This window comes from Thunnus albacares, chromosome 17 (assembly GCF_914725855.1).
Source record: "Thunnus albacares chromosome 17, fThuAlb1.1, whole genome shotgun sequence".
In the NCBI taxonomy this organism is placed as follows: Eukaryota; Metazoa; Chordata; class Actinopteri; order Scombriformes; family Scombridae; genus Thunnus; species Thunnus albacares.
The window spans coordinates 1,980,659-2,006,639 of record NC_058122.1 but is presented as its reverse complement, the minus strand read 5'-3'; the positions used below and the strand labels follow the sequence as shown (position 1 = coordinate 2,006,639).

Here is a 25,981-nt window from a genome sequence, read left to right as displayed (position 1 = left end):
TGGTGTTGCACGAGTTTAACTCACTAAGTAGGCTAGTGTAGGTTGTGTGCAAGAGAGAGACACACACATACACAGACAAGAGAGAGAGAGAGAGAGAGAGAGAGAGAGAGAGAGAGAGAGAGAGAGAGAGAACGTGATGTGAGTAAGAAGTTAGCAGTATAGCTTTGAACGCAGCAGTGCAGTGTGTGGACAGATTAGGCTATTTGGCATGAGCCCACTTAAGCAATATCATTTGGGATCTCATTTGAGCAGTGGGTGTCATAGCGCTATTAGGTCAAACTGTGATCAAATATAGATAGTATATTGGTATGTAAGAGAGGAACCTGCAAATTCTATTGTGAAATTGTGTTTTTTAATTTCCACATTTTACATTTCATTACAGATGACATTTTCTGAGAATAGTGATGATGTAGCATGTCCTAAGACTACAGCAGCTCTTTAGTATATGTACAGTATATATATATATGTATATATATATATATATATATAGTCAGCACACTGTATGCTCTCAGTCTATCAATGTCTTATATTTAGATATTCAATGCTTTTAATTGGCAGTCCACATGATCAGAATTTACAGAATTCATGCTAATTTTCCTCATTAACCTCCATGAAAGTCTGTGTTTCACAAAAATAACACATCACACACAAAAGTACAATTATCTCAGTTTGATTGGCTTTTATTTAAGCTTGCAGAGCACATTTGAGATGACCTTTGGAAAACCCACAAATACATTTAGTACCCTTTGAATTTCAATGACAATATCAAATCAATGTTCTTTACCCTTGTACCCAATGTAAGAAATTAAAACTCAGCTTAGCAACAGCACCTTTTTCTATACAACATTAAATGCTGAATGAAAGTGGCTGTAACGATAGTCATATCAATCCATATATTCATGCCAGTACCATAAAATGGAATATGCAGAAGCAAATAAATACATAGTGAATCTAAGAATCATAGTTAAAGTACAAAAATAATACCAGGTCACCACAATATCAAAGTCAGAATGGAACAGTAAAAAGCAAGGAGACTTTTAGACAACAGAGATGAAACAGATGAAATATTGTAGAATCAAACCAGAAATGCGCTTCAATAGTATGTTTGCATTTACTTGTTCTTGCCTGACACCATTACACCAAACTCCTGGATGGAGATTTCCTTGTTTATATATTGCTGAAGCTGGCGATTTGTGATGTGCCCGAGACGCAACGCATCATCAATGGAGAATTTTTTCCCTGATTTCCTGTCGTGAAGAACTGAGGATTCTCCTTTGGGGCCCTTGACTGTGATCTCCTCCCAGTCACACTCTTGGCTCTGCAGGTTAACGAACATCTTCCAGTCGATCAGCCCCAGCTTGTAGGCCTCCTCTGGTCGCATCTCTTTGCCTGTATCTGGGTCAATCACCACGATAGACCTACGGAGATGGCTCTCTCTCTGTTCCCTCTTCATTCTCACTGCATTCAGGTTCTTTTGAAGCTTCTCAATCTCCTCATCTTTCTGTGTGGTTATGCCTCTGAGCTCTGCTAGTTCCCTCTGTAGTGAGTCAAGTCTCAACTCCATGTTCTTTCCATCCTCCCTTGGTGAGGACTCAGTGATAAGCCGAGTCTCTTTGCTGGTGATGTCAATCTCGGACCGAAGCTTGCGGATCTCATTCTGCAGCCTTTGGTTTTCTTGCTGAATACGGCTACTTTCATCGCGGATGTAGTCCAGTTCCTTAGAAGACTTGGTGTTAGAGAACTCCATATCAGAAAGCCTGGAAGCGAGGGTGGACAACTCCTGGTCAAGTTCTCGCCTTCTCTTTTTCTCGTCTTCCAGAGTCCTCCTTAGGTTCTCAATCTCAATCTCAGCCTCTGGATCCCTCTCAACTTGGACTTTTTCTGTGCGAACAACTCTTTCCTTCACATCCATTTTCTCCAGTGTGTTCTGCTGCTGGATAAGGGCATTCAGCTCTTTCTCCAACAGGGTGCGTTTGTGCCTCTCTTCATCCAGCTGCAGTCTAAGGATGGAGTGTTCCTTCTCCTGTTGGGGATCCTGCTGCAGGACTACCTTCTGTTTGACGGTAACCTTCTCACGGTTCTCCTTGTCCCGGATCTCCAGCTCATTAAGTCTGACCCGAAGCCTTTGGATTTCCAACTCAGCATCACGTCTTGCCCTGCGCTCACGTTCCAGTTCCTCCAGCTGCAGATCCAGATCAGCCTTCTGTCTCTGCAGTTGGTAGAGCTCTGTTTTCAGGCTGTCTTTTTGTTTCTGCTCATTGCTGATGTTTTGTGAGAAAGTGTCACATTCTGATCTGAGGAAGGCATCCTCTTCCATTTTGACCACTTCTTGCTGAACAATCTTCTCACGGACCTGAGACAGATCCAACTTCCTCAGTCTGATCTTGTCTTCTAGTGCTGACCGATCTCTTTCAAGGTCGAGGCGTTTCTTCTGTTCATCAGCCAGTTTTCTTTTGAGAGTCTCAATCTCCTCCTTAGTCTTGGGATCTTCTCTGTACTGCAGCACTTCATTGACCACCTCTTTGGTCTGCACTTGGGGTTTGGTGTCTTTCCATCTTTGAATTTCATCACGAAGTTGGCGGATTTCCATCTCAGATTTCTCAGTCTGGTGGGTTTTATCGACAATTTCATCACGAAGTCTCTCCAGCTCTCTTTCAGTCTGTGGATCTGTCTTGTATTTGATGACTTCTTTGATGATCTCTTTGACCTCTACTTGAGGTCCTCTGTTCCTCAGCATGGTCAGCTCATCCTGCAGGGATTTAAGCTGGAGGTCTGCATCTCTATAGCGCCTCTGATGCTCTACAAGTTCGAGCCGCAGATTGGCCACCTCATTCTCAGCCTTGGGGTCAGGGCGGACAATCTCCCGCATCTTCTCCTGAATAACAACCTTGGACTTCTCCTCCTCGAGGCTGGTAATTTTCCTCTGAAGGTCAGCCTTTTCTCGCTGTGATGATCTTCGTTTGGCCTTCTCATCTTCATACTGCCTCCTGAGGTTTTCTACCTCCCTTTCAAAGGCAATATCTTTCTCTACTTTCAGCACCTCCTTGATGGAAATTTTTTCCTCTGCCATTGCTTTCTCCTTCTCCAGCCTTCGGAGCTTGTCTTGAAGGAATTGCAGTTCATCCTCCAGCTGCTTCCTGCCATCTGTTTCCTTCTGCTTCCTGTCAAGGAGCACCCGGTACTCTGTTTGAAGTTGGGGGTCATTCTGGACTTTAATCACCTCTTCTTCAGTGATAACCTCCTGCTCCTTGTTCTTCTGCTCAGCCAGGACAGTCACCTGCTTTTGTATTTGAATCAGCTCGTTGTCTTTCATCAACTTCTGCCTTCTCAGCTCATCCAGGTCCTCCCGAAGCTTGCGCACCTCCTCCTCCTGACCACGGTCTCTTTCTATACGCAAGACCTCCTTTACAGTGTATTTCTGTGCCCCTTCTTTAACCTCTGTCTCAAGGCCACGCAGCTTCAGCTTTAGTACCTCAAGGTCATTCTCCAGGACATGGGTAGTGCGGCGCTCCTCTGAGAGTTTCTGCTGGACCTTGTGGACTTCCTCATCCAGCTGGGGATCAGGAACCTTTTTGATCAGCTCCTTCTTCACAATTGTATCTTGGGGTTTCTGTCCTTCAAGGGCATAGATGTCAGTCTGGATAGTCTCAATCTCTTTCTCTAGCTGCTCCCTCCTCTGAATCTCATCTTCCAGCTGCTTCTTGATTCTCCAAGGCTCTTCTCCTGGGGCAGCAGCATTTACAGACTTGACATTTGTAGACTGAATCATAGGGATCTCAGGTTGCTGTAGAGAAAAAAATATATATTATTATTATTATTATTGTGATTTCTACTGTTAATGTTATTGTTATCATCATTATGTGACAATATTTCACCTGGTTGAGAAGGCTTTGGGTGAACTCAAGATTCTGCAGCTTTTGTTTGTTCACAGCATTCACCTCAGTAAACTTAGCCTCGATAGCCGCTTCCTGTAAACATCAAAATAACATGTCATGGGAAGCACATATTGTAAATCCTTAAGTTACATCAGTGGTTTACAACTGTTTTGGCTTGTGACTTTTTGGTTACTTTCGAGCCCTTGGCTTCATCACAGGTTGCATATGTCTGAGTTGCAAGCAGTTCAACCAAAGATTAATGTTCCCCTCTTAAGTTGTTTCACTCTCGAGTAGTTCTTAGAAGAATGAAGGAGAGAAAACTATCTGGTATTTCATAATAAAGAAGAAAAGATTAGAGGAAAAGTCAGAGAAACAGAATTTGTTAAGGGCTTCTTTTTTTTTTAAATTTCCATTCTTGTTAATCTCATAACACCATGTTTATCCTGTGAGCCCTTGGGGGGGTCCTGACCCCAGGTTGGGAACCACTAAGTTACTACCTTTCCCTTCAGCTGTTGATGATATAAAAATAGCAGTTAAGGAAAATATGGATCATATCTATTCCGAGCGTCATGAAAGCTTGGCTGTTGTGCCTCACCTCTGCCTTGACTGTCAATGCAGGTGATTCCAGTCTGCTCCTCTTGTATGTCTGAGGTACAAGTCCATCCTCAAGGTCAAGGATAGATCTGAACTTCTCAGTTTCAGTCTCGTAGTCCTATAAACAAGAATCAGTAAGTCAAGAACCAAACATTCATCATTTTTGTATTTCAGTAAATAAAAGCCAGTGTTGGGGTGGTAAAAAAACGCTAAATATCTTACTTTGACAGCTTGTTGGTAAAGCTGAGCATTTTTGGAGACATTGTTCAGGTCAGACTCCTTTCTTGCAATATCAGAGAGCAAGTTCTGTGGACAACAGAGAAGTATTTATGAGACTTATGCCTTTCTCTACAGCATCACTGACAGTACACTCCTGTTGCTCATCACTCTCACCTTCTGATTCTTCAGCTTGGTCTCCACTTGTCTCATGTCATCAGTTTCACGGGGTTCGTAGTTTGGGACACGAGACAGCCAGCTGTTCAGGTTGTCATAATCATTGCGGTAATTGTTGTACGAAAGCTTGGCTCTCTGCAAGCTTTGAGACCTGCAACACACAGCAAAAGAGATTATTATGTGGAGCTTATCTGTAGGGCTATGTGGTGTGTTTATGTGTTGTGATATTCAATATTTCTTCCACAGATCTTAGTTACTTCCGCTCCATGTCCTGACCCTCTTACCTGGAGTCAATCTGCCTGTTGAGGTTGTTGAAGCGCTTGTTCAGCTTCTGGACATCAGCTTCTTGCCTCTCAATGTCCGGGCAGTGCTCTTGGAATTTGGTAGCCATGTTGTCACAGCTGCTTTTGGCCGAGCGCAGGTTCTGCTCTGTCTCAGCGATCTCTGACCTCTTTGATCTCAGGTCTGATGCAATATCCTGCCAGGGTAACAAGGGAGATGAGCTAAACATATAAAGTACAGAACAATACAGAAATGTGAATGGAGGCTTTCCTCCATTTAGAGTTCACTTGCCCAGTTTTTTATATTTGTGCAGTAATTCCACTATATTTGGTAATATACACTTTTTTTACTTGTATATGTAAGGGACATAGCTGGATTAACTTGTTTTGGGGTCCTAGGGCAAAAATTGTTTTTGGACCCCTATTGACTCCCAACTTCCCACCTGGCCTCTAGATTCAGGTTTTCTATGTGTCAATTAATGCGTGACAGTTTGATTGAGAACTTATCAAGTTGCCATGCAAGTGTCTCCAAGACAGGGCCACAGGATCAAGTGATGATGCAGGAACCACTTTTGTTCATATTATAACTTGTTTCGCAAGTTCCTGTAAAAATTATGCAATTTATCTAATTATGTGCAACCAATTAACACCCAGTGAACCTAGGGCTTTTGGGGCCCCTGGAGGTTTAGGGCGCCAAGCAGTTTCCCGCTTTTACCCGCTTGCCCCGCCATATTAAAATATTGTTTACTCATATTCTGGGACAATCCAATCTTTAAGCAGAAATATTGTGCTGGCACTATCTTGGTAAGCCTTGGAGTAAATGTTCAATAAGCAGAAGCAGTTGTAGTCTGGTAGCTGAAACCAGCAGCTACCCAGCTTTGGTGATTATAACAAGTGTATAACACTGCTATTTGGGAGCCATGTGGTTCTCTGAAAATAATACACACCCTCCAGTATTTACCAAATTGCCAGTTTAGTTGTATATTACTTTACCTGGATATTACTATTATTACCTTATTAATTAAGGAGTAATAATTTAACAGCTGAAAAATGCAATGTTTTGTATTTCTGGTGTTTTACTCTTGCATTTTTAGACGTTAAAAGGTATCCTGTCAAGTTCTATTGTATTGTGTGTATATATTGTGTGTTTTCTTAACAGCAATCAAACAGTCGACTGTTGGAATATTTGTCCCTGCCTTGCAAATTTTCTTGGCATGTTACCACCACTAAATGTTGTTCAGTGTAATAGTATGGAACCATCTGCAGGTGTGTGTATTAGATTGCCTGCATGCTAGTGCAAGTGCATGAGTGTCCTCATGTGTGTGCACAAGATACAAGCAATATGGGGCTGCTGATCAAAACACTGCTCCATTGCACAACTGTGATCACAAACTCCACAGCGTATCTTTAATGTTCCATTTACTATAGTGTCTTTATTTATGTCAAAGAATTGAAGAGCCATCTTACTGCAAGCTCCCGCTGTGTCTTCTCCAGTGAGGAGATGTCAGCTGGAGCAACCTCCTCCCTGGCCAGCTTGTTCTCATAGGTGGACAGTAAAGTCTTTCCATTTTGAAGGGAGGTCTCCAGCTGGTTGGAATTCTTCAGTCTAAAACAGTTAGGTTTAATGGTTAGGTAAGTAGAAAGTTGACTCTTGAATTTAACCCATTAAGGCTGATTCAAAGACAATGCAGAAACAGAACAACTTGAGGAAATACTGCTCCCACAACAAGATAGTAGACGAGATACTGAGATATATATCAAGTCCCGTACTTCTCCTGAGAGCCCTGAAGAAGCTGCTCGATCTTGGTGTACTTCTTGTTGACTTCATCGACCTTGCTGTGAAGCTGCGGAGCACTGGCACAGGTTGGGTTTGAAACCAAGAAGGTCTTTGCTTCCTGCACTTTAGAAGTCTTCTCTGGTTCGATTTTACTAACAGCAGCAGCAATGTCCTGGGGGGAAATGTCTGGGTTGGTGAGTTGTAAAATACATAAATATTCTCTCTCAGCTTTTTAGCTAAATTGAGTGACATGAAGTTCCTACCCTCATGTCCTGCAGCCGGTCAGCGCTGTCCTGCAGTGGCCTGTTCTGCTCCAGCGGCGGGCGCACTCGAGCATAAATGGCCTTCTCCTGTTTGTCCAGGTCACTGACGACCTTATCCAGACCAGCCATCAGCTGCCGGCACTGCTGCTCCTGCTTGTCTGAGGTCACACATAATCAACACACAACATGATGAGCTTTTCTTCTCTTGAGGATCAGAGTGATAGCTTTAGTAGGCTGTTAAAAATCTTGCCACAGCCAAGTAGCTGAATTCATCAACATATTAAATATGAATACAAAATTTAATTGTCAAAGAAAATCAATCAATCAAAAATCTGTCAAAGCTAAGCTAAATGACAGCACGTTGAATGTTAAGGTAGATGCTACTTTAACACCTTTCTCAAATACAAAAAACAAACAATGTATTTTGTTATGTTTTATTAAGTCTGTATGTGTTCTATGTCTCACTCTGTTGCAATATAATCTCCCGTCTGGGACAATAAAATTGAGTTGAAGTTGAGTTATTGCATTAACTTAGTGAACTTAGTTATTATGTCCCTGGGTATATAGCTTAACAGAACTACAGACATTTAGTTTTGCAAATGTTTTCATGCTCAGTGTGACCAAACTACTAGCCATGTTGAATTATAAAACATTAGCTAACTGGGGCTGTTGCCCACTTTGCTTGGTTGGTAATCCAGCCTTGTTGGTGGTATAATCAGAAGTCACACTTGTTGATTTCTTTGTTTTTTTAAATTAATATAGTGTCATGGCCAGATTAACCTGATGGAGCCCTACTGCATCTGGATTATTATATACAGCCCCAGGTTTGCTGTAGCTATGTGGTAATTTGAGTATGTACAAACAAATTTAGGAATATGCAGAATTATGCACAGTATCAGATAAAGAATGAAAATATACAAATTAGGTTTAATAAAATAAATAAAAAATAAATTGAGTCATATCAGCACAAAAATTAAGCAAGTTGCTAGCAGCATGAAGAAAAGTTTCCTAAAAACTGCAGAAAAGCAGAATTGGACGTGGATCTGTACCTGTGCCAGTACCACTGGTCTTCTTCAGCTCATCAAAGCGTTTTACCAGAGTTGACTTGCTACTTGCCATCTTCTGCTTAACAGCTTTTTGCTGGCTGGCCAGGCTGTGAGGACACAACATGACAAACTGTTACAACTACAATGGAATAAAAGGTTGTTCTGTCATCCAATTTATAATTTCAGGAAATCATATGTTTCTGTACACATATGTTTGTGTGGGACAAAGTACACACTCACTTGTCAGAGATGGCCACTGCCTCGGGGTCGGTGGGGGGGATCATGAAACAGACGGCCGGGGCAGTGAGTTTATGTCCAGCTGCATCCTTCACGTCCCACTTGTTCCCATTGTTCCGGAGCAGAGTGTACCTCTCTCCACGCAAAATCGGCCCCTGCACACGTCCAACAATTACAATCTGTCATGTGCTGCTGGATCACCAATATAGTTTAATATAAAACAGCTACATTCAAGACACAAGAAACACAAAGCTTCTATCCAAACATGATTCTCTGTAGAGTCTGCTTCTCCCTCTCACCACTGTACTGTATTTAGATAAATAAAAGAGATATCCATAGCACATTGGAAATAGTTCCAAAAAGACTACACTACAACACTAGTATGGAGTCTGGACTGTGCCATCAGAATAACTATAGACTTTTACGTTTAATTATAATTAATATATTTTTAAAAGAACTTATAACTTGATTAATTGAATGGATTAATGAATGAAATTGTCCAAAATATCATTATCATAATATTTGTTAATGCCAGCCAGCCATTGTGTGTTGTCAGAACTCTTCCTGCTCTGTACAAGACTTGAACTTTACTTTGAAAAAATAAATTCTGCAATTCTGTTCCACTCCATAAAATGCATCATCATCAATTCATCCTTTACAGCAAAATAAGGAAACAGAATTATTAATTGCTAGATTGAATTGTCTTTTTATCTATTTGTCTACATTTACAATCCATCATTGAAATGCAAATTGAATTTATCAAGTTATAAAAACTTGTTGGAATTCACCAGTTTATTATTTTTAAGATTTTTGTTTTTATGTTTGGTTCTGAATGAACAATGATGTATTTTTCATATTTTCGGAAATTTAAATTTATAATCATTCCATTGGCACACTCCAGGCTCTGTACAGTCATGTGCTGTCATCTACAGCCGGAATTAAAAGATGATATTCCACACACTCGACATTATATAAGTAGTTTCTTTTCTGCTTTTTGTGTTCTGATGATGAGTCACTACAAACTGAGGGCACAATGTAAAGAGTAAAGAAAGAGAAACGGGAAAAAAACATTCAACTTTACAATATGGATGCCTGGTTTGCCTGCAACTGTACTGCTTATGAACTTTGTGCTGCACATTATAACACACAATAATGAAAACCTGTAATAAATCACCATCAAGAGACAACTTAAACATGAAGAGCTCACTCTTTTGCTACACGGAAGCTGAAGAGCTCTGTAGGCTCTTTAGTCAAAGTATAGACTTCTTCAAATTCCCTGTGTTCTGATCCCTGGGGGTTTAAACAAGATACCCAGTCTCAGTCTGGGCTTTCTTCTGAAGGGATTTGAATACATTACACCACAAAACCCTTAAGTTACAGTCCTAGTATTTTGGAAAAGCAAAGCAAAGAGAGAGTGCTTAGTCATGCACTCTGATAGCAGGGAACGTCCTGGGATTAGAACTCTGACAGTCAGTGACAGAGGAAACAATAACATAAAATAAAGATAAGATGAACTGTCTTGAGTGGAAACGAGGTCATTGCAGCACAAAAAGGCTATTAGATTATAAAGATGAAATTAGACAGTTAGGAGACAGAAGAAGAATCAGAAGAAGGGATATAATTTGAGCTACCAAGAAAATAGACAAAACCAGACAAGAAATGGCACTGACGGACTGAAAAGAGTACAAATGAAAATGAGGAGTGGAGACAGAAAGGGGGATTCTAAAAAAGCGGAGGATAAGATGGTTGAAGAAGACCAGACCATCTGCAGAAAGCTCAGTTTGGGGAGTGAAAAACGCTGGCTAAATGTGAACAGAGCTGATACCTCTTCAAATTTAGATGGCTTAGTGTGATAGACTTGAGTCAAGATACAGTACACCAAGTTACTAATCAAAGCAATATCTGATCCAGTAAAATACATGACCTTTACTTCTTGTCAGATCATTAAAAAATAATTCACTGCACAAAAATACAAGTTAAAAATGTTCTGACATACACACAAAGTAAAGGGTAAAATAATGCAATTTTCACCAATCCAGTCATTGTTATATCTCTCAAAAACAGAGAACAGTATGAGTTGTGTTGAGATCTAAATACTGTATGAGGTGACCATGGCCTGTTATTCTTTATTATTTTCACATCTTAAGTCTGACAACTGCATTCATTGGATTGGAAGTCTTTTAGTCAAGTCTGTGAAATGTATCATTAACTACTTACCTATTTAACCCATTTGATTTAGGTTAAAATAAATTTTTACTAGAGTATATTATATATATATATTGAAGATTTATGAAGATTTATTTGAAAACGGGTAATTAAAATCAGAATTGAGCATTTTAAGCTAATTTTAAGCTCTTCATTAACAACAAATACCAAGTAATGGCAGCTACAATCCAAAAATATCAGTATAAAAACACAGTACGTACCTCATCTGTGTCAAACTCACACAGAGCCTCAATGGGCAGCAGCTTCTGAGGGGTTTCCCGGCGATACCTCAGAGGCAAAACCTGCAGGCTGCGCTTCTGAAGAGCCTTGACCCGCTCATCAAAGTGGTCCATGGCCTTGGACTGGTCCTATATACACACACACACACACACACACACACACAGAAAGGGGGAAGCATATTTTCCAGAGTTGCAGAGGGAGTGAATGGCTTTGTCACATGGAGATGTAACAGTGTTGTATCAGAAATGCTCACATCCAGCTCTCTGATCAGACCCTCCATCTGGTACACATCTTTGAACTCTGGGTTGTATTTCTGGTTGACCTCTGTATCCAGCCGCTTCAGCAGCTCCTGAGTGTCACGTGCCTCCTTGTGGTACTAGACACACACAGATACACACATGCATTTTAGAGCTTAACCTGTTTAAATGTATGTGTTTGTTTGAATATCCAGTGTAACTTCCTGTGAGTGTTAATCTGCCCTCTGTGTCTGACCTTGTTGTATTCATCCATGTGTTTCAGGTGGTTTTCCTCACAGATGAGCAGGTTCAGGTACTCCTTCCAGTCAGCGTGCACTGCCTCCATATGAGCCTGACAAAAACAAATTGTTTGTGGGGATCTGATTAAGTCATTAAGTCACTTTATTTATAAAGCACATTTAAAAACAACACAAATTGACAGCTGACAGAAGGTTAAAACGGAATTTTAGCAGCAGATGAAGCTGTCATCAGCATAGCAGTGAAAAACAATGTAATTTTCCATAAATGATTGCCCAAGATGATGCAAGTATAGGGGAAAAAAGACAAGGGCCTAGGATGGATCCTTGGGGAACCCCACAGGAGGTGCTTTCCCACCTATATAGTTCTGGGAGAACAGGAACACATGCGGCAGGGAAGATGAGCAGCAACTCAGTCCTTCATGAGTGAACTGTGTGTTGGACTCATTCACTAAAAAATGTTCATTGCATGCTGTCTAGTCTTTAAACATGTTTCATAAGTGTATTAAACTTTTATTCAACAGTTTACACTGTAAATACTGATTATTATGGCTCGGCGTTTAAAGATAGTTGAGAAGGCTGGATTAAGTTAAACATGATAGTAAAGTTAATCATTCAACAGTCATCTGAATAGAGAATAGGGATGAGCCTGTACCTCAATAACATTCTTCCCTGGATGGTCAGAGGCAATTAGCTTCTCTCCGTCATCATTGAGCTTGGTGATGGTGGCCTCTTTGGACTCCAGACATTTACTGATGAAGTTCTGTTGGGGCAAAACAGCTGTGCTGAGTAAACTGATGATCATATAGTTATTTATTGATAAGTGTCCATCTTTGCATGCAGTGACACACATTCTATCCATGCAGCTTGTTTAAATGCATGATGTGTGTCCCTCCCTAAGCTACCTCATACTGCCTCTGACGGGCAGGGTAGTCCAGGTTGGTGTCACTCCAGTCATAGTTGATCCGCTCATCAGCCTGCTGGTCCATCCAGTACAGCTCATTGGTGCAGCGCTGCATGTAGTCACGCAGGCTCAGCAGGTGGTGCTGACGAGTGGTGGAGCTGGCCTAGCCAGGGAAGGAAAAACTTAGAGCCATGACCAGTAGATTTTCAAACATGATGACTTTGATTCCCTGGAAACTAGTTTACTAAGCTAACAAACTGAGTGATTTATTATGTTTTATTTTATGTACATATTTTAAAAAGCATAAGAAGTGCTAATCTGCTGAAAGATTATGTAAGTAAAATGGCTAATTTCAAAGTAAATACCAATTTAAGATGAACTTTACAGTTCTTTAAGTGATTTAAAAGACATTCTGACATTAAAGCCCCTATGTGTAGACTTTGTATAGGATTATAACATATTTCAAATTATTGTAATGCTGTATTTATATATATGCACAGTATATTCTATATTTTTGTTTGCAGAAAAATGAGACAACCCAAGTGAAAACTGGTGGTGGTCTATATGTTGTCTGCAGCCCATGCATCTCACTTTCCCCTTTGCATTGCTGTCTGCACAGGGCCTTTTTGCTTCTCCCACATATTAGATTTAAGTGAAGTAATGTTCAATATAGTATGGTATAATGTATTGTATATGTAATATATAACATGTGACTAACATTCAAAGTGCTCAAAAGATTCTAAAAAGTCAAATAAAAGCATTTTTTTGTTTTGCATTTGTTGTTTTATTCATTTGTGAGGCCATTAGCTGCAAGCAGCTCTAAAAACTAGCAAATTAGCTAAACAACAATCAATCTAGAAACACTACAGCTGGATGAGTTTTTCCAGCTGCAGTGTTGCTGTTTTATATTTTTTCTTATTGTCAAGAAAAGATCAAAATCAACAACATGTCTCTTAGACCCGAGCGAATTGGTTCCTACTGATGATATAAATCTGTAAAACATAATTTCCTACAGAAGCTGGTCACTGCAGTTTTTAGCAAACATTACTTAAATACATTTGGTGTTAGTAGATGTTACAATAGCTGTTAGTAGATCAATTCATTTTTGGTTTGGCTTCGAACATGATATTTTTGACAGTGAGAAAAGTATTCTGTAGTATTAAGTATTAAATTTCCAGCCTTATCCTTCTAAGGTAATGCAGGTTCATGTCAGATGAAAACACCTTTGACACTGGCAGGTGAAGACACTTTAGGTGTGTATTCATTATAAGGTCAACTTGCAGTAAAGTGTTTGTTTGTACAATACTGAAGACGCAGAGACTAGCCAAAGAGTTAAAAGCAGTCTGGTGATGAGCGGTGGAACAGGTACATGATCAGCCTACAGTCAAAGGTTATGCTGATTAGAATGACACACAAAAGCATATGGATAGATATATAGTCTATAAACACACAGAGTACACACCTGTAGGCTTAGTGAGATAGTGTGTGTGTGTGTGTGTGCTTTATTACCAGCAGTTTGTTGTACTTCATCTGGAGGCCACTGACATATTCCTGAAGAAACACAGACAGCATGGACAAATAGGATGAGGGTCATGTGAGTCAGGGTCAGAGCACTATTGCATATTGCACACTGTTATTAAAAATGATGGTTATGTTGAGTAAAATTGTGCACAATTTTTATGATAATAGGGTTGTTAATATACTTTCAATACAAACAATATATAATCAAACAGATTTAAAACATTTCAGTCTCTGTTTTATGTTTGTATTACTCATGTGTTGCTAATGCTATTTATTTAGCATTACAGGATTGTGTTGTTTTTGTGTAATTAATCAAACATATGATAATAAATTCAGCCGATAATTTTAAATGAACCGGCACACTTGGTCACTATTAATCACCAAAACAGAGAAATTCTGAATACAGCTACATCATTCAGTTCTTCTCCTGTCTTTCTGTTTGTATAGTACCTTGTCGCCACTGGTGGAGATGTGAGGAGCCAGTGCCTCCACCTCGCTGTGGAAGATGTTGTGCTCCTCCACCTCATTCTCCACAGACGGCAGGTCCTGGCCAAAGCCCTTGTTGTTCAGGTTGTCCTGGGCAAGGAGACAAAACAAGACACTTGAGTCCACTCCACCACATGTTGACTGATTGCACTTGTAAACCTGAAGGGAACTGCAATTTTGGTGATAATTCTCTGCAGTGACACATTTCACCTAGTCTTTTAGTCCATTGTTAATATTTTAAAAAATACATTAGTGCAGCTTTACACAGAATAACTTATAACTTAAAAAAAACAAAACTAAACCATCCATACCATCTTAATTACCTTCTACACACCAACACAATGACAGACAGACAGTGAAGTATTACATTCATTTGTTGCTATTGCTCTGCACCATTTGAAACTTTTAAACAATTCAAAGACAGTTGCATATATCTGAAATTTTATTGTCTAATGTAGGAATAATTTCCTCACTTTAATACATTTCTGACATCAATTTGACATGTGGTTTTATTTACAGTTACGTCATAAATCATCACCAATGGTCTGGTCTAGTGACTAGTAGATGGTTTTAACTCTTAAAAGATGGGTTCACAAATTTTCAAGTGTGTCTTAAAACAACAGTCAGTCAAATAAACGTAACAGATTTTTCTTGCTGTAATCATTCCTCCTGTTCATACTGATCATTAGAAGATCCCTTCATAATGCACTTACAATGGAAGTGATGGAGGACAAAATCCACAGTCTTCCTTCTGTGCAAAAATGTATTTAAAAGTTCATCTGAAGCTGATATGAAGCTTCAGCGTCCAAATGAGTCAAATCAAGTAGATATCTTTCAACATTACAGTCTTTTTGTTACTATACTTCCACCACAGCTCAACAGGGAAACACTGTCTGAGGAAACACAAAGAGGGAATTTGATGCTAAAAAGACTGTAAATGTGTCAGATATCCACTTGATATGACTAACTCAGACTGTGACACACTGTGGATTTTGATTTCTCCATCACTGACATTGAAGCACATTTGAAGGGGATCTTTTAACAGCCAGTATGAACAGTAGGAATGATTACAGTGAGGAAAACCTCTTTCACTGTTCATATGGACACCTGACTGTTGTTTTAAGACACACTAGAAAAATTGTGAACCTGTCCTTTAAACAAAGCTTTGGTTGTATGAGAGTACAGATGACTGACTTATATCAGGTGAGTGGACAGATATGCTTCCTACCAGTTTCTCATCCATCATGTTTCCCCAGTTGATGCTGGGCATCCCCTCAGTACGGGTCAGGTGGTAGATACGGTCATGGTCCTCTCTCAGCTTCATCACTCTCTCACGCAGCTGCTTCATGCTGAACACACACACACACACAACATAACACAATGTATTTCACACAATGTTTTTCTGACCTTGCATGAGTTCTATGAGTTCTTCTAACCACAATGAAATAATGGCAATCTCCAACAACAGCACAAAATATGCAACAATGGCTATTCCCTGACTGGAAATTACCTGTATGACTAATGACTTAAATGGCAAATTCAGCGTAATGTACATTTCTTCTCTAACACAAATAACTATTTCCGATCACTTCAACATTGCAGTTTTTTCAACCACTAAACTACGGTCAATGAAACTTGATTTGACAACTTGCATGGTTGGAAGTTACTGGTAGGTTTTTAATGTGAAACATTTGTGCAGTGTTTCATTGATAGAAGCTAAACAGCCATTGAAAAAAATGGAAAAGTAAAAGCTATTCAAAATAATTAGTGAAGGAAAACAGTATTTCTATTAAAAGAGAAACTACAACAACAACATGACTCTCTTGTTGCACTGATGGAATTAGTGATGTGGAAATGTACATTATACTGAACCTATGAAGGAAACAGGTAAACATGGAGGGAGTTATTGTATGAATTTGCATTAACTGGAGAACATGTCTCTGCCATGTGCAGCTTGCTGACACTAGCATGTATGACTTCTTCTGGATATTGTAGTTTAGGTATTTCATTCATGGCACAATGTAGCCCTTGAGTGTTAGAAGAAGCCCACGAGCTGAGCATTACTCACTCCTGCTCTATCATCTCAGCCTGCGGGTGCTGGAGGCGCTTAGCGTTGACGGCATCCTCATCCAGGCCGGTGAGCAGCTCCAGAGAGTTTAGGATTCTCTTGTTGGTGTCATCCTGATACAGTGGCTGCTTCCCCTCATTGATCTTACTCACATCCTGCAGCAAAAACACAGTGAATGTAACAAAAGTGCAGTCAGACAAACATTGCTGGCTATACTATCTAATGTCTGAGTAAACACAAACTGCAGCAGAATAAACATTGTAGCTACTATATGAAATATAGCAGGTTGTCTTATGATTAGGGGCTGAACATTGTCAACATGTGCACAGGGAACTGAGAACCACCTACATGTTTATTTTATGTTTTTATTTTTAACAATATTTTACCAATGCTTTAAATCACAACAGAGTCCCCAAGAGCACTGCCTTATCTATGTTTTAGGAGACTATTTTAATGACACATTCACACTTGTTAATGAAATCATTCAATGTTTTTTCTCCAGAAAATACTCAGAGGAGGTTGTGGCAGCATTTTCATCCCTGAGTAGTGTCTGCAGCCATGTTCAATCATCATTATAACTTGTACATGGTTATGACAGTGTAGGATGTCTACGTCACAAACTGCAGGCAAAGAGTAGTATGTTTACCAGGCAGGGAGACTGACGAAAGATGCTGTTGAGTTGCATTATGGCAAGCGCAGGATCCAGGACAACTTTTTATAATATGTTAGTCCAAGAATTATATTTGACAAACTTTTACTGATTGGGATGGGAAGGCCCACCTTGGTATTTGCTAAAGTACATTTAGGCTTCTGCTTACTAAACATTTAAGACATGAATTTATAGTTTATATCATAGTTGAAGCTCTTTTTTGATGAGCACTACAGCACCGTTTGAATGATCTACCTTCCTATGAGGCAGAGTGTAGGTTCTCTTGGTCATTCTATCATCTAAAATCTAGGCTAAAGTATTTTAGAGCTGCAACAATTAGTCGATTAGTTGACTGACAGAAAATTAATCTGCATTTTTTGTAAACGATTAATTGTTTGTCATTTACAAGCAAAAATGATTTAAAAAATTCACTGGTTTCAGCTTCTCAAATGTGATTTGCTGCTTTTCTTTGTTGTATATGACAGTAAACTGAATGTGTTTGGGTTTTGGACTGTTGGTCAGACAAAACAAGACATTTGAATACATCTCTTTGAGCTGTGGGAAAATATAACATTTTTCACTATTTTATGTCAATTCATAGATTAAACTATTAATTGATAAATAAGTGAAAAAAATCAGCAGATTATCGTTAATGACAATGACCTTTAGCTGCAGTATTTAGTCAGTTTTTATTTGAATGTACCATGCAAATAATCTGTGTATTTGTTAGTAGATTGTCAGTGTTAATAGATCTGAGGCCTTTTGAACCCTTTTTCTAGCAGATTGTACCTTGTTGAGGTTCTGCTCCACGTCGTAGATGTTTTTCTCCACTTTATCAGCATTCTTCTGCAGCTTCTCGATCAGAGCGCTCAGTTCTGTAGAGGGCGCACTGAAAGACAGACAGAGATGAACTGAGATACTGTCTGTTAGAAACCACAGGTTGTCACTGTTTCCCATCTTCATGAATGAGAGACATCACCACTGTCATTTCAAATGTGTAAATACCACTAACACCACAGAGACTTCAATGATGTTTCCTCAGGACCCAGAACATACTCAGCACTGTGATGCTGGTGTAAGTAAAGGTGGGCATGGTTCTGTGTGACTTTGGAATTTATTCAATTCATTAAAATTGTAGCTTGAGTCGATCATGAGAAGATTAATTTACAATCATTTAGATAATCAATTAAGTTATTTTTCAAGCAAAAGTGCTAAACATTGTCTGGTTCAAGCTTCTCCAATGTGAGGATTTTTCTCTGTTTTACATCAATGTAAATTGTATATCTTTAGGTTTTGGACTGTTGGTCAGACAGAACAAGACATTTGAAGACTTTCATAGATCAAAATGAACCACAGACAGGTTAGTCATTGTTTAGCCTACCAGACACACAATTACTCAGACCATTACATTTGCTGTACTTAACTATTTTGCCAGGGACTATATGTCTATAATACTATATGTATATATGAAGTGACCCAGTAATTGTGTTTTATCCTCAAATCAATGTTTTTAGGAGTCATCCTCTGATGACTTTGAATATTTACAGCTAATTTCAATCTGGACAGCAGTTGTCGAGATGTTTGATGGACAGACCAAATAACTGACCAACACAATGCACAGTACATTGCAACCCTTAAAACTTGCGGCTAGTGATGCAAAATGCCTGTATTGAGCTATATTATCTACATATTCTACTGTTAATATGTGTCTTTCAGGAAAAATGGACCATACTTCTCGTTCAGACTTGGTCTAAAGCAAACTGAGTCTGAACTACTCTGTTGTACACTAGCTATGAGCTGGTTGTACAAACATTAATGACCTGATGAACCATAATCTGACTGCTTCTTTTCAACACTTCCTCTGGGATCCTCATACCAAGCAGGTGACTCACAGCTTTTTCCTGAGAATCATACACACAACGGTGCCAGAATTCCACCTAACTGGTTGGATGAAAATGATCATATTGTAATCACATAACATTAGGTAATCCCTAACTCAGTATGCACACAGCCTCACTACTGTCAAAAAACAACTATGAAACAATAGCAAATTTATTTGATTGTCATGGTAAATTGTGTGTTTTTTTTTAGGTTGAATCAACAACTTATTGGTAGGTAAGGAGGACACTGACTAGACAGCAGCTTTATAATGTAAATAAAACTGGCCCAGCAGGTTTATACCTCGTATCAGGCAGCAGACACACCTTATCCAATCACTGTGACAGCTATCACTGTAATGTGTGTCAAAGTGCATGTTCAACGGCTGGGATCACTCACAGTGTATGGAATGTGTAATGTTAATATAGAGTGCTGGGAGGTATAATTTGTTGGATCACCTTCATGACTATCCAACATATGTTTGAGATCATATAGAAATAGGGTCTCTATTACATAATTTGTCCACAGGAGAGCACTGAGAATATATCGTCATCAGATGTGAGTATCGGCCTCAAAAATCTAGTCTCAGTGGGCTCTATTTGGCAGTAGTTGTTAAGAGAGAGGACTGTTTCTTATTTTGTTTTTTCCACCCACATTACTCCCACCTTATCCTTAACTTAGTTATCCATATTTATTTAATTTAGCAGATTTTTATTGATAATTTAATACAATTATTATTATACAATAATTTAATAACAATTTTATCAATATAAATACATAACATTTTTTTTGTTTGTTTGTTTTTGTTAAGTGCTCCGTATGGGGACAAACTATGTGATAGTGACACTGTTTTCTGCATTTCTAAACTGCAAATTATTGTTACTTATCATCTGACATATGTGCTGATACCCACACATCTGATCAGATAATAACATCCGATTGCAGTACAGAACTGGATGGTTTCATATTCTTTCCTGCCCCCATTAACCCCATTAAATCATTAATAACTTACAATAAGCTTCATTCAGACTGGCTGTTGTGGTGCAAGAATGCAAAGGACAGTATACACACATAGACAGTTTTTTGTTTGTTTAAGTAAATTATTCAAGGAATTTCATACCTTCAATTGACACTACAGATTGCCCCAAAATAATATCTTATCATGACACTAGTAAATGCTACGATATTAATGTTACTGATGAGCTACTACACAATAATACTTCTTCTTTTCTTTTTTCTATATTATTTTGAATGTTTGTGTGTGTGTGTGTGTGTGTGTGACAGACCATGTCCATGTCTGTCAGTTCGAATCCACCATCCATCACCTCACACACACACACACACACACACACACACACACACACACACACACACACGTGCGCGCATCCACAACCATTCACCATTTGTGCATACATTACATAACCTCTGCTGGATGCACACTGGACACTGACTGACTTTCATTTTTAAAGTGGCTGCAGGTTTTAATATGAAGAGCAGGTCTGAACTGGCATACGCTGTACTGTTCAACAGTTCTGCAGCAGCAGCTGTTTGTCTGTCGAGGCCCATCCAAATGAAAAACACCCTGAGGGAGGTTTCTGTCACGATGGTAAACATGTACAGTTCTCTTTTCTCACTGAAACCTTCAAACCAACAGGTTCTTGTGTAAGCAAGCATACCACTCCTCTATAGACCACATGTCTCCTAATTCACATGTATTCAGATTGCTACTAAAAGTGTGAATGCATGAAGACAAAGAGATCATTTAACTGGTTGTTAAATGCAAGGCATCAACACAGTTGCCAATGCTACTTGCTTGCATGCTTTTAAATGATAAACAGCAGTGGTTTGTACAGAACATGTGTAGAAGAGTCATGGTTTTCAAGCTGAGATGTTTTTGTTCTAAAATTCAGAACAGATGAAAACTAACCCTGCCTTGTTGTTTTGGGTGTGTGGCAGTCCCACTGACTGTGTTCAAAGAGAATAGCCCTCTATTACATAACCAGAAACAGATAAATGATCAAGCTTTCTGGATTCCCAGATGATTACTTATTATTAATAATTATAGCAACTGAAAACAATGCTACAATAACTCTACCCTCTCTAGTTCTATATATCCTGTGCTCCAAACATGTTGTCCATAGTTTCTTGGGAGGCTCACTGCCACTAATTTCATGTTTGTACCACGGTTCTGTTGGCTCTGGGAAGGAACTGGCAGTGGAGCATTAGAGAAACACAACTCAGATGTTTCCACAGGGGAGAGGGTCAAATTAGAGCCAGAACACTCCAGCACTAAGTCATAGAGGGTGTGGAGGGCAGAGCAGTCAGCGAGCATCACAGCAAAACCCGGAGCCCTGCTCTGTGTCAGCAGCCTGCTCTCCATCCATATGCTTCAAGTCTAGATAAGGAGAGAAAAATACTTCCAAAACATACACTTCCTCCTCTTTTATGCTCTTACTTACCCAACTTTCTATAAGGAGACTTGAAGTTTAAACCCTTGTAACACGTCTAAACTAGCATATCACATTATTATTGTTTAGATGCAAACATCGGCACTAATCCCCAGCTCTGAGGCTTCGGGGATCCAGCCATCTTTAGATCTCGTGCTTGGACTTGAAGCTGTCGTTAGCCTCGCTCACACTGACAGCTCGCCAGCTACTTGAGATCAGAAGTTTTGAGTTGTTTTTTTTACACTCAGCAACTAAAATCTGAATCAGAAGAGCAGCAAGAAGAGAATGGGGTGGGTGGAGCTGCATTATTAGGATTCCATCGCTGTCTGTTGGTGGTTATCAGGGTACTGGAGTGGTTTAGTAGTGATTATACATTTGTGACAATAATGACTTATCTTAACTATCCTCATTGTCACCTGATGAGTAGAAATCAATACTAGCTGCTAAAATGCAAGTAAATCATTAGTTTGGTATTGTTTTCTTGATCTGAGTGAAGTTGAGTTAATCTAAAGCTAATGTATAGCACTGTGCAAACACAGTGGAGGAGGATAGAACATTCCTTTTCCTCTTGATGACAGGCGTGACAGTGGGAGGAATGCACCTTACACTGGAGGATAACTATCTGAGGAACAGATTAGTCGATCTTTTGGTATTCTACACCAAAGGGTGTTATTGTTGAGGCCCCTGACCCCCCTAATACCTGTTGAGTGACAGGCAGCATTATGCTCTCTACTGTCTTAAAAGCCATTCCTCCTTCCTGACAGCTGAGAGAGTGAGAGCAGGACATTTGGTTGAAATGAAAATAAGCAGGTTCTAGGGATAATGATTTAATAAAGCTACTTAAGCCAGATAGGTAGGTAGGAGTGACTCATTTCACCTTCAGCCACACAAACCCAATGAAAAGTCTGCAATGAAAAGTGATATGGGACTGGGCTTGGTGCAGCAATATTGTGGGAGAGGCTCAGAGCAATTCCTTCCACATTGACTTTAAGGAGGACAGCTGAATACTTATCAAACCAGTTACTACAACTTTACTACACAGCCTATCAACCACACCCTTTCTTGAGTTAAAGCACACATTACGCAATCAATTTTAGTTTTCTAATACCAACTCATTTTTACTCACATTATATTACCAACAGTTTATTGAGTGGATTCAAACGAATTTAAATCAGACAGTTTCACTTTGCAAACCTATAGCAACCTAACAGTTTGTATGACGCAAGTTAGGCTGCGCCTCGTTCTCCTGCTGCATGTGCAGCACATGAACCGTACTCCATTAAAGAATTGACTAAATTAAAACAGCTTTACCTGTACGCAAAATCACGATGAATTCTACAGGACTTAAGGTGTTTTCTGAATTAAAATGATCTGTTTTTTGATCCGGCAAGTGTGTAATCCATTTAGCATCAATTTATTACATTGAAATCTGATTTAATTGTACATTTTTACACTTACAACAGTTTGTTTACCTAGCACGTCTATCTTTGTATCAGAATGATGAAGAAGAACAATGATAGACGACTTTTTTTATTGAGATCAACTGCTGCTTTACGGATAATGTTACCAACGAAATGAATAGAAACTCCTTCTGTTTTTTCTGTGACTTCACCGCGAGGCAAGGTCACTTTAAATAGGATAGTTTTTAAAGGAAGTTTGGCATTAACGTTACGCACTAGCGCTAGGACTGCAACAGAACAGGATACAAGACACAGTAAAAGTGCATCCAGAAGAGTTGCAAAATAAAGTTGCCTACTTACGTTGGTTTTGGTTGCGTTATGGAGGTGGACTTGCTCTTTTTCTTGAACATGGTGACAGGTCACCTGTCAGCAGCTTCCGACGAAAAAAAAATCCCAGCAGAACAGGTGAAGCTCAGCTGTCTGTGTGGCTGTGCTCGGTCTGCTGCTCCTGGTGTGTCTGTGTGGTGTGTTAGATAAGTCTACACACCCTTCTAAATGTCAGTTTCCCTCACACACACACACACGCACGCACACTGTACTAGCAGCACTGAAACCATCACCTGAAATATTCCCGTTTAGTTCGCTTTTCTCACACCCACCTGTGTGCCTGTCAGCCCGTTTAGCCAGGCCCCGCCCTCCAGCTGACCTCCCAGGTATTCACAGCCAAACACACACACATTACTTCATGCAAAGGACAGTATGAAAATGACCACTGTGGCTGAGAAATATAATTAGTATACCACTTGTAATGCCCTGAAAAAGAAAAAAAAGAACAATAACTTGTTACTATTGCACATTATAATGACATAGAAAAAGCAAAACAATGTGAAACAGGCTGTGACAACTACATATTTGTGTGTTGAGAAGAAATACTTAAGAAAAGGTTTATATTCTCAGCTCTGAGTAAAAGTGACTGTGCAGTTAATGTGCAGCAGTGTAAGAGTGACACTGATGGATTATCAGAGTGGACCACAGCCAATAGAAATAATATGATATATTGGTATATATTATTTAATAAACTATGATATCTACATAACAACAAGGACACACCCACATTAGTGTGTGTGTGTGTGTGTGTGTGTGTGTGTGTGTGTGTGTGTGTGTGTGTGTGTGTGTGTGTGTGTGTGTGTGTGTATGTGGATGGGCCAGTTGTTTTGTAGCTGGGTGGGGGTGTGGCAGCCAGGGCGCTGCACTGGCTAAACCAGTCAAACTTGACAGTATCCTCCTACTATGTGAATGTTGTCTGTGTGTGTGTGTGTATGTGTATGTGCGGGTGTGTGTGTGTGTGTATGTGTGTGTGTGTGTGTGTGTGTGTGTGTGTGTGTCTCAGTCAATGTAAGGTGTGTGACAGTGATACTACAAGTCTCCACAGGATTTCCAGGTGAACTAGGCCACAAAGTAAGGGGATCAAACTAGCTTCCACATAAATAAAGACTTGAAGACTCAGCTTGTGTGCACTGTGACTTCACACTATGCAACACTGCTACTGTTTTGATATATCATCACTGTTTAAATTGCACCCCATTTCCTTCGAGTCAGTTTCCACCAAATACAACTGTTGAAATCTGTTGAGATACAGGTGTAAGTCCTACATGATTTTATCTGTATCAAGCAATCTGTGATTTGAACCTTACCTGCTGGTCAGTAATTTTAATACAGTTTGGAGCACAGATTTGTGTAATTTGTCACCCCTACGCCAATAATAATGCAATGATCTACTGTTTTTCATTGAACTTACTGCTCCTCCTGTAATTTAAACCCCATCTAGAGCAATTTCCTTGTATTTTAAACTGGATCTCTGAGTTTTTTTCCTTCTACTGCATTTTATCAGCTCAGTGTGCAGTTTGACTTTTGTGTGAAATGAAGGTAATGGAAAATGTTTTTAACTAGCCAGTAAGCAACATATAGGCCTATTTTGGAAGTGATATGGCAACAGAAAGACCGTATAAAATTATTAAATAAGCTGTTGTTATATCAACTACAGGCACTGTAGGTTGTAATGTCAACTATACTATCGATATTCTCTTGTGCCTAGTAGTGCTGAATGTCTGTAGTACAGTGAATATTGTATTCACCACCTCCCCCTGTAATGTTAATCTAGTTTGCATGGAGCTTAAGGCTGTGTTAAAGGGGTAGTTGGGGGACTCTCAAGAGACAGAGAAAAAGGATGGTCAAAATTTTCTATGATGCCTCAACAGTGTGTTTTGTTAGCAGGTGTTCAGAGTCTCATCCCAAGCCGAGACAACCCTGATGACATCATCAGGGCATGCCACTTTCAGGATGACATTAGCAGTGCGCAAAAAGTGGCGTTGACCAATCAAATACATGCAAGTGCACATTCCTGGTAGATTACTTTGTAATGTGGACGCCTTATTCCTACTGTTTATTTCTACTGTTTATCTTGTGAGTGTTGAGAAGAAAGATAAAGTCATTGTTGCCATGATAACTTTCCAGAATTTCCTTCTAGTACTAAAACTGCCATGCTGTGTTTTGGCATCTGAAAAGCCTTCAAACTCATGGATCTGTTACTCAAACAGGACTGGTTTGTTTTTTATCGTCTCACTTGTGCACCTGTGCACACTAACAGCCCCTTCCATTCTTTTAATGCATTTTCAGTGTGACCAGTTGATACAATATAAGGCAGTTTTCAGGCTGACATTAGCACTGATTGAAAAAACACAATCACCTCATTCATTTAAATGAGAACACTGTGGGCTCCTGACACAGAGAGCACCTGCAGAAACCTCTCAGAAAGTGATGCTTTCCTCTACAGCAGCTAGTAAACACATTTTACATCCCACCATGCCAAGTACTTCAGTTAGTACTTGGCATATCACCAGGGTGTCTTCATGTCTGATAAGCTTTAACAGTTGACTTCTTGATTTGTCTTTAATATTCTCCTTAGTACCTGTAGCAACATGCCTACAACACTGCAGCCTTGTGTTGTTTTGCTGGAGGGCCACTGACAGTCTGTACGTGTCCTTGTTGTTGTTGTTTTCATTACAGTGTGGACACTATGAACATTTTTGTCACTTTCCTAAAGTTAAGCTATTGAAGGACTCACTACAGTGGATTGTTCTTCAAACAGGGTCATTCTTTTCATCCCTCTGGTCTGGAATGTAGCAGTGTCATTCAACATCTGGGCTGACAGCCATGACCTCTAA

General features: G+C 39.5%; 1 protein-coding gene across 1 annotated transcript; it reads right to left on the bottom strand.

The window, feature by feature from the left end:
* Positions 1 to 662: 662 nt before the first annotated feature.
* Positions 663 to 23,461, bottom strand: ppl (periplakin). Its single transcript, XM_044331175.1, has 22 exons — positions 23,118 to 23,461; positions 17,822 to 17,921; positions 16,384 to 16,538; positions 15,544 to 15,664; positions 14,280 to 14,405; positions 13,818 to 13,859; positions 12,310 to 12,471; positions 12,060 to 12,167; positions 11,404 to 11,499; positions 11,165 to 11,287; positions 10,893 to 11,039; positions 8,470 to 8,621; positions 8,233 to 8,336; positions 7,184 to 7,341; positions 6,914 to 7,092; positions 6,611 to 6,749; positions 5,147 to 5,340; positions 4,863 to 5,013; positions 4,692 to 4,775; positions 4,471 to 4,587; positions 3,876 to 3,968; positions 663 to 3,784 (listed from the first exon to the last, which is right to left on the bottom strand). The coding sequence occupies exons 1-22, from the start codon at positions 23,165 to 23,167 to the stop codon at positions 1,112 to 1,114; spliced, it is 5,274 nt and encodes a 1,757-aa protein (XP_044187110.1). The 5' UTR covers positions 23,168 to 23,461; the 3' UTR covers positions 663 to 1,111.
* Between the last annotated feature and the right edge of the window lie 2,520 nt (positions 23,462 to 25,981).

Coding starts and splice junctions, on each gene's coding strand:
- ppl (XM_044331175.1), bottom strand. CDS start 23,167: ATGTTCAAGAAAAAGAGCAAGTCCACCTCCATAACGCAACCAAAACCA. Junction 12,472..13,817: donor TGAAGTACAACAAACTGCTG/GTAATAAAGCAC, acceptor TTCCCTGGCTAG/GCCAGCTCCACCACTCGTCA. Junction 8,337..8,469: donor GCAGTGGCCATCTCTGACAA/GTGAGTGTGTAC, acceptor GTGTCCTCACAG/CCTGGCCAGCCAGCAAAAAG.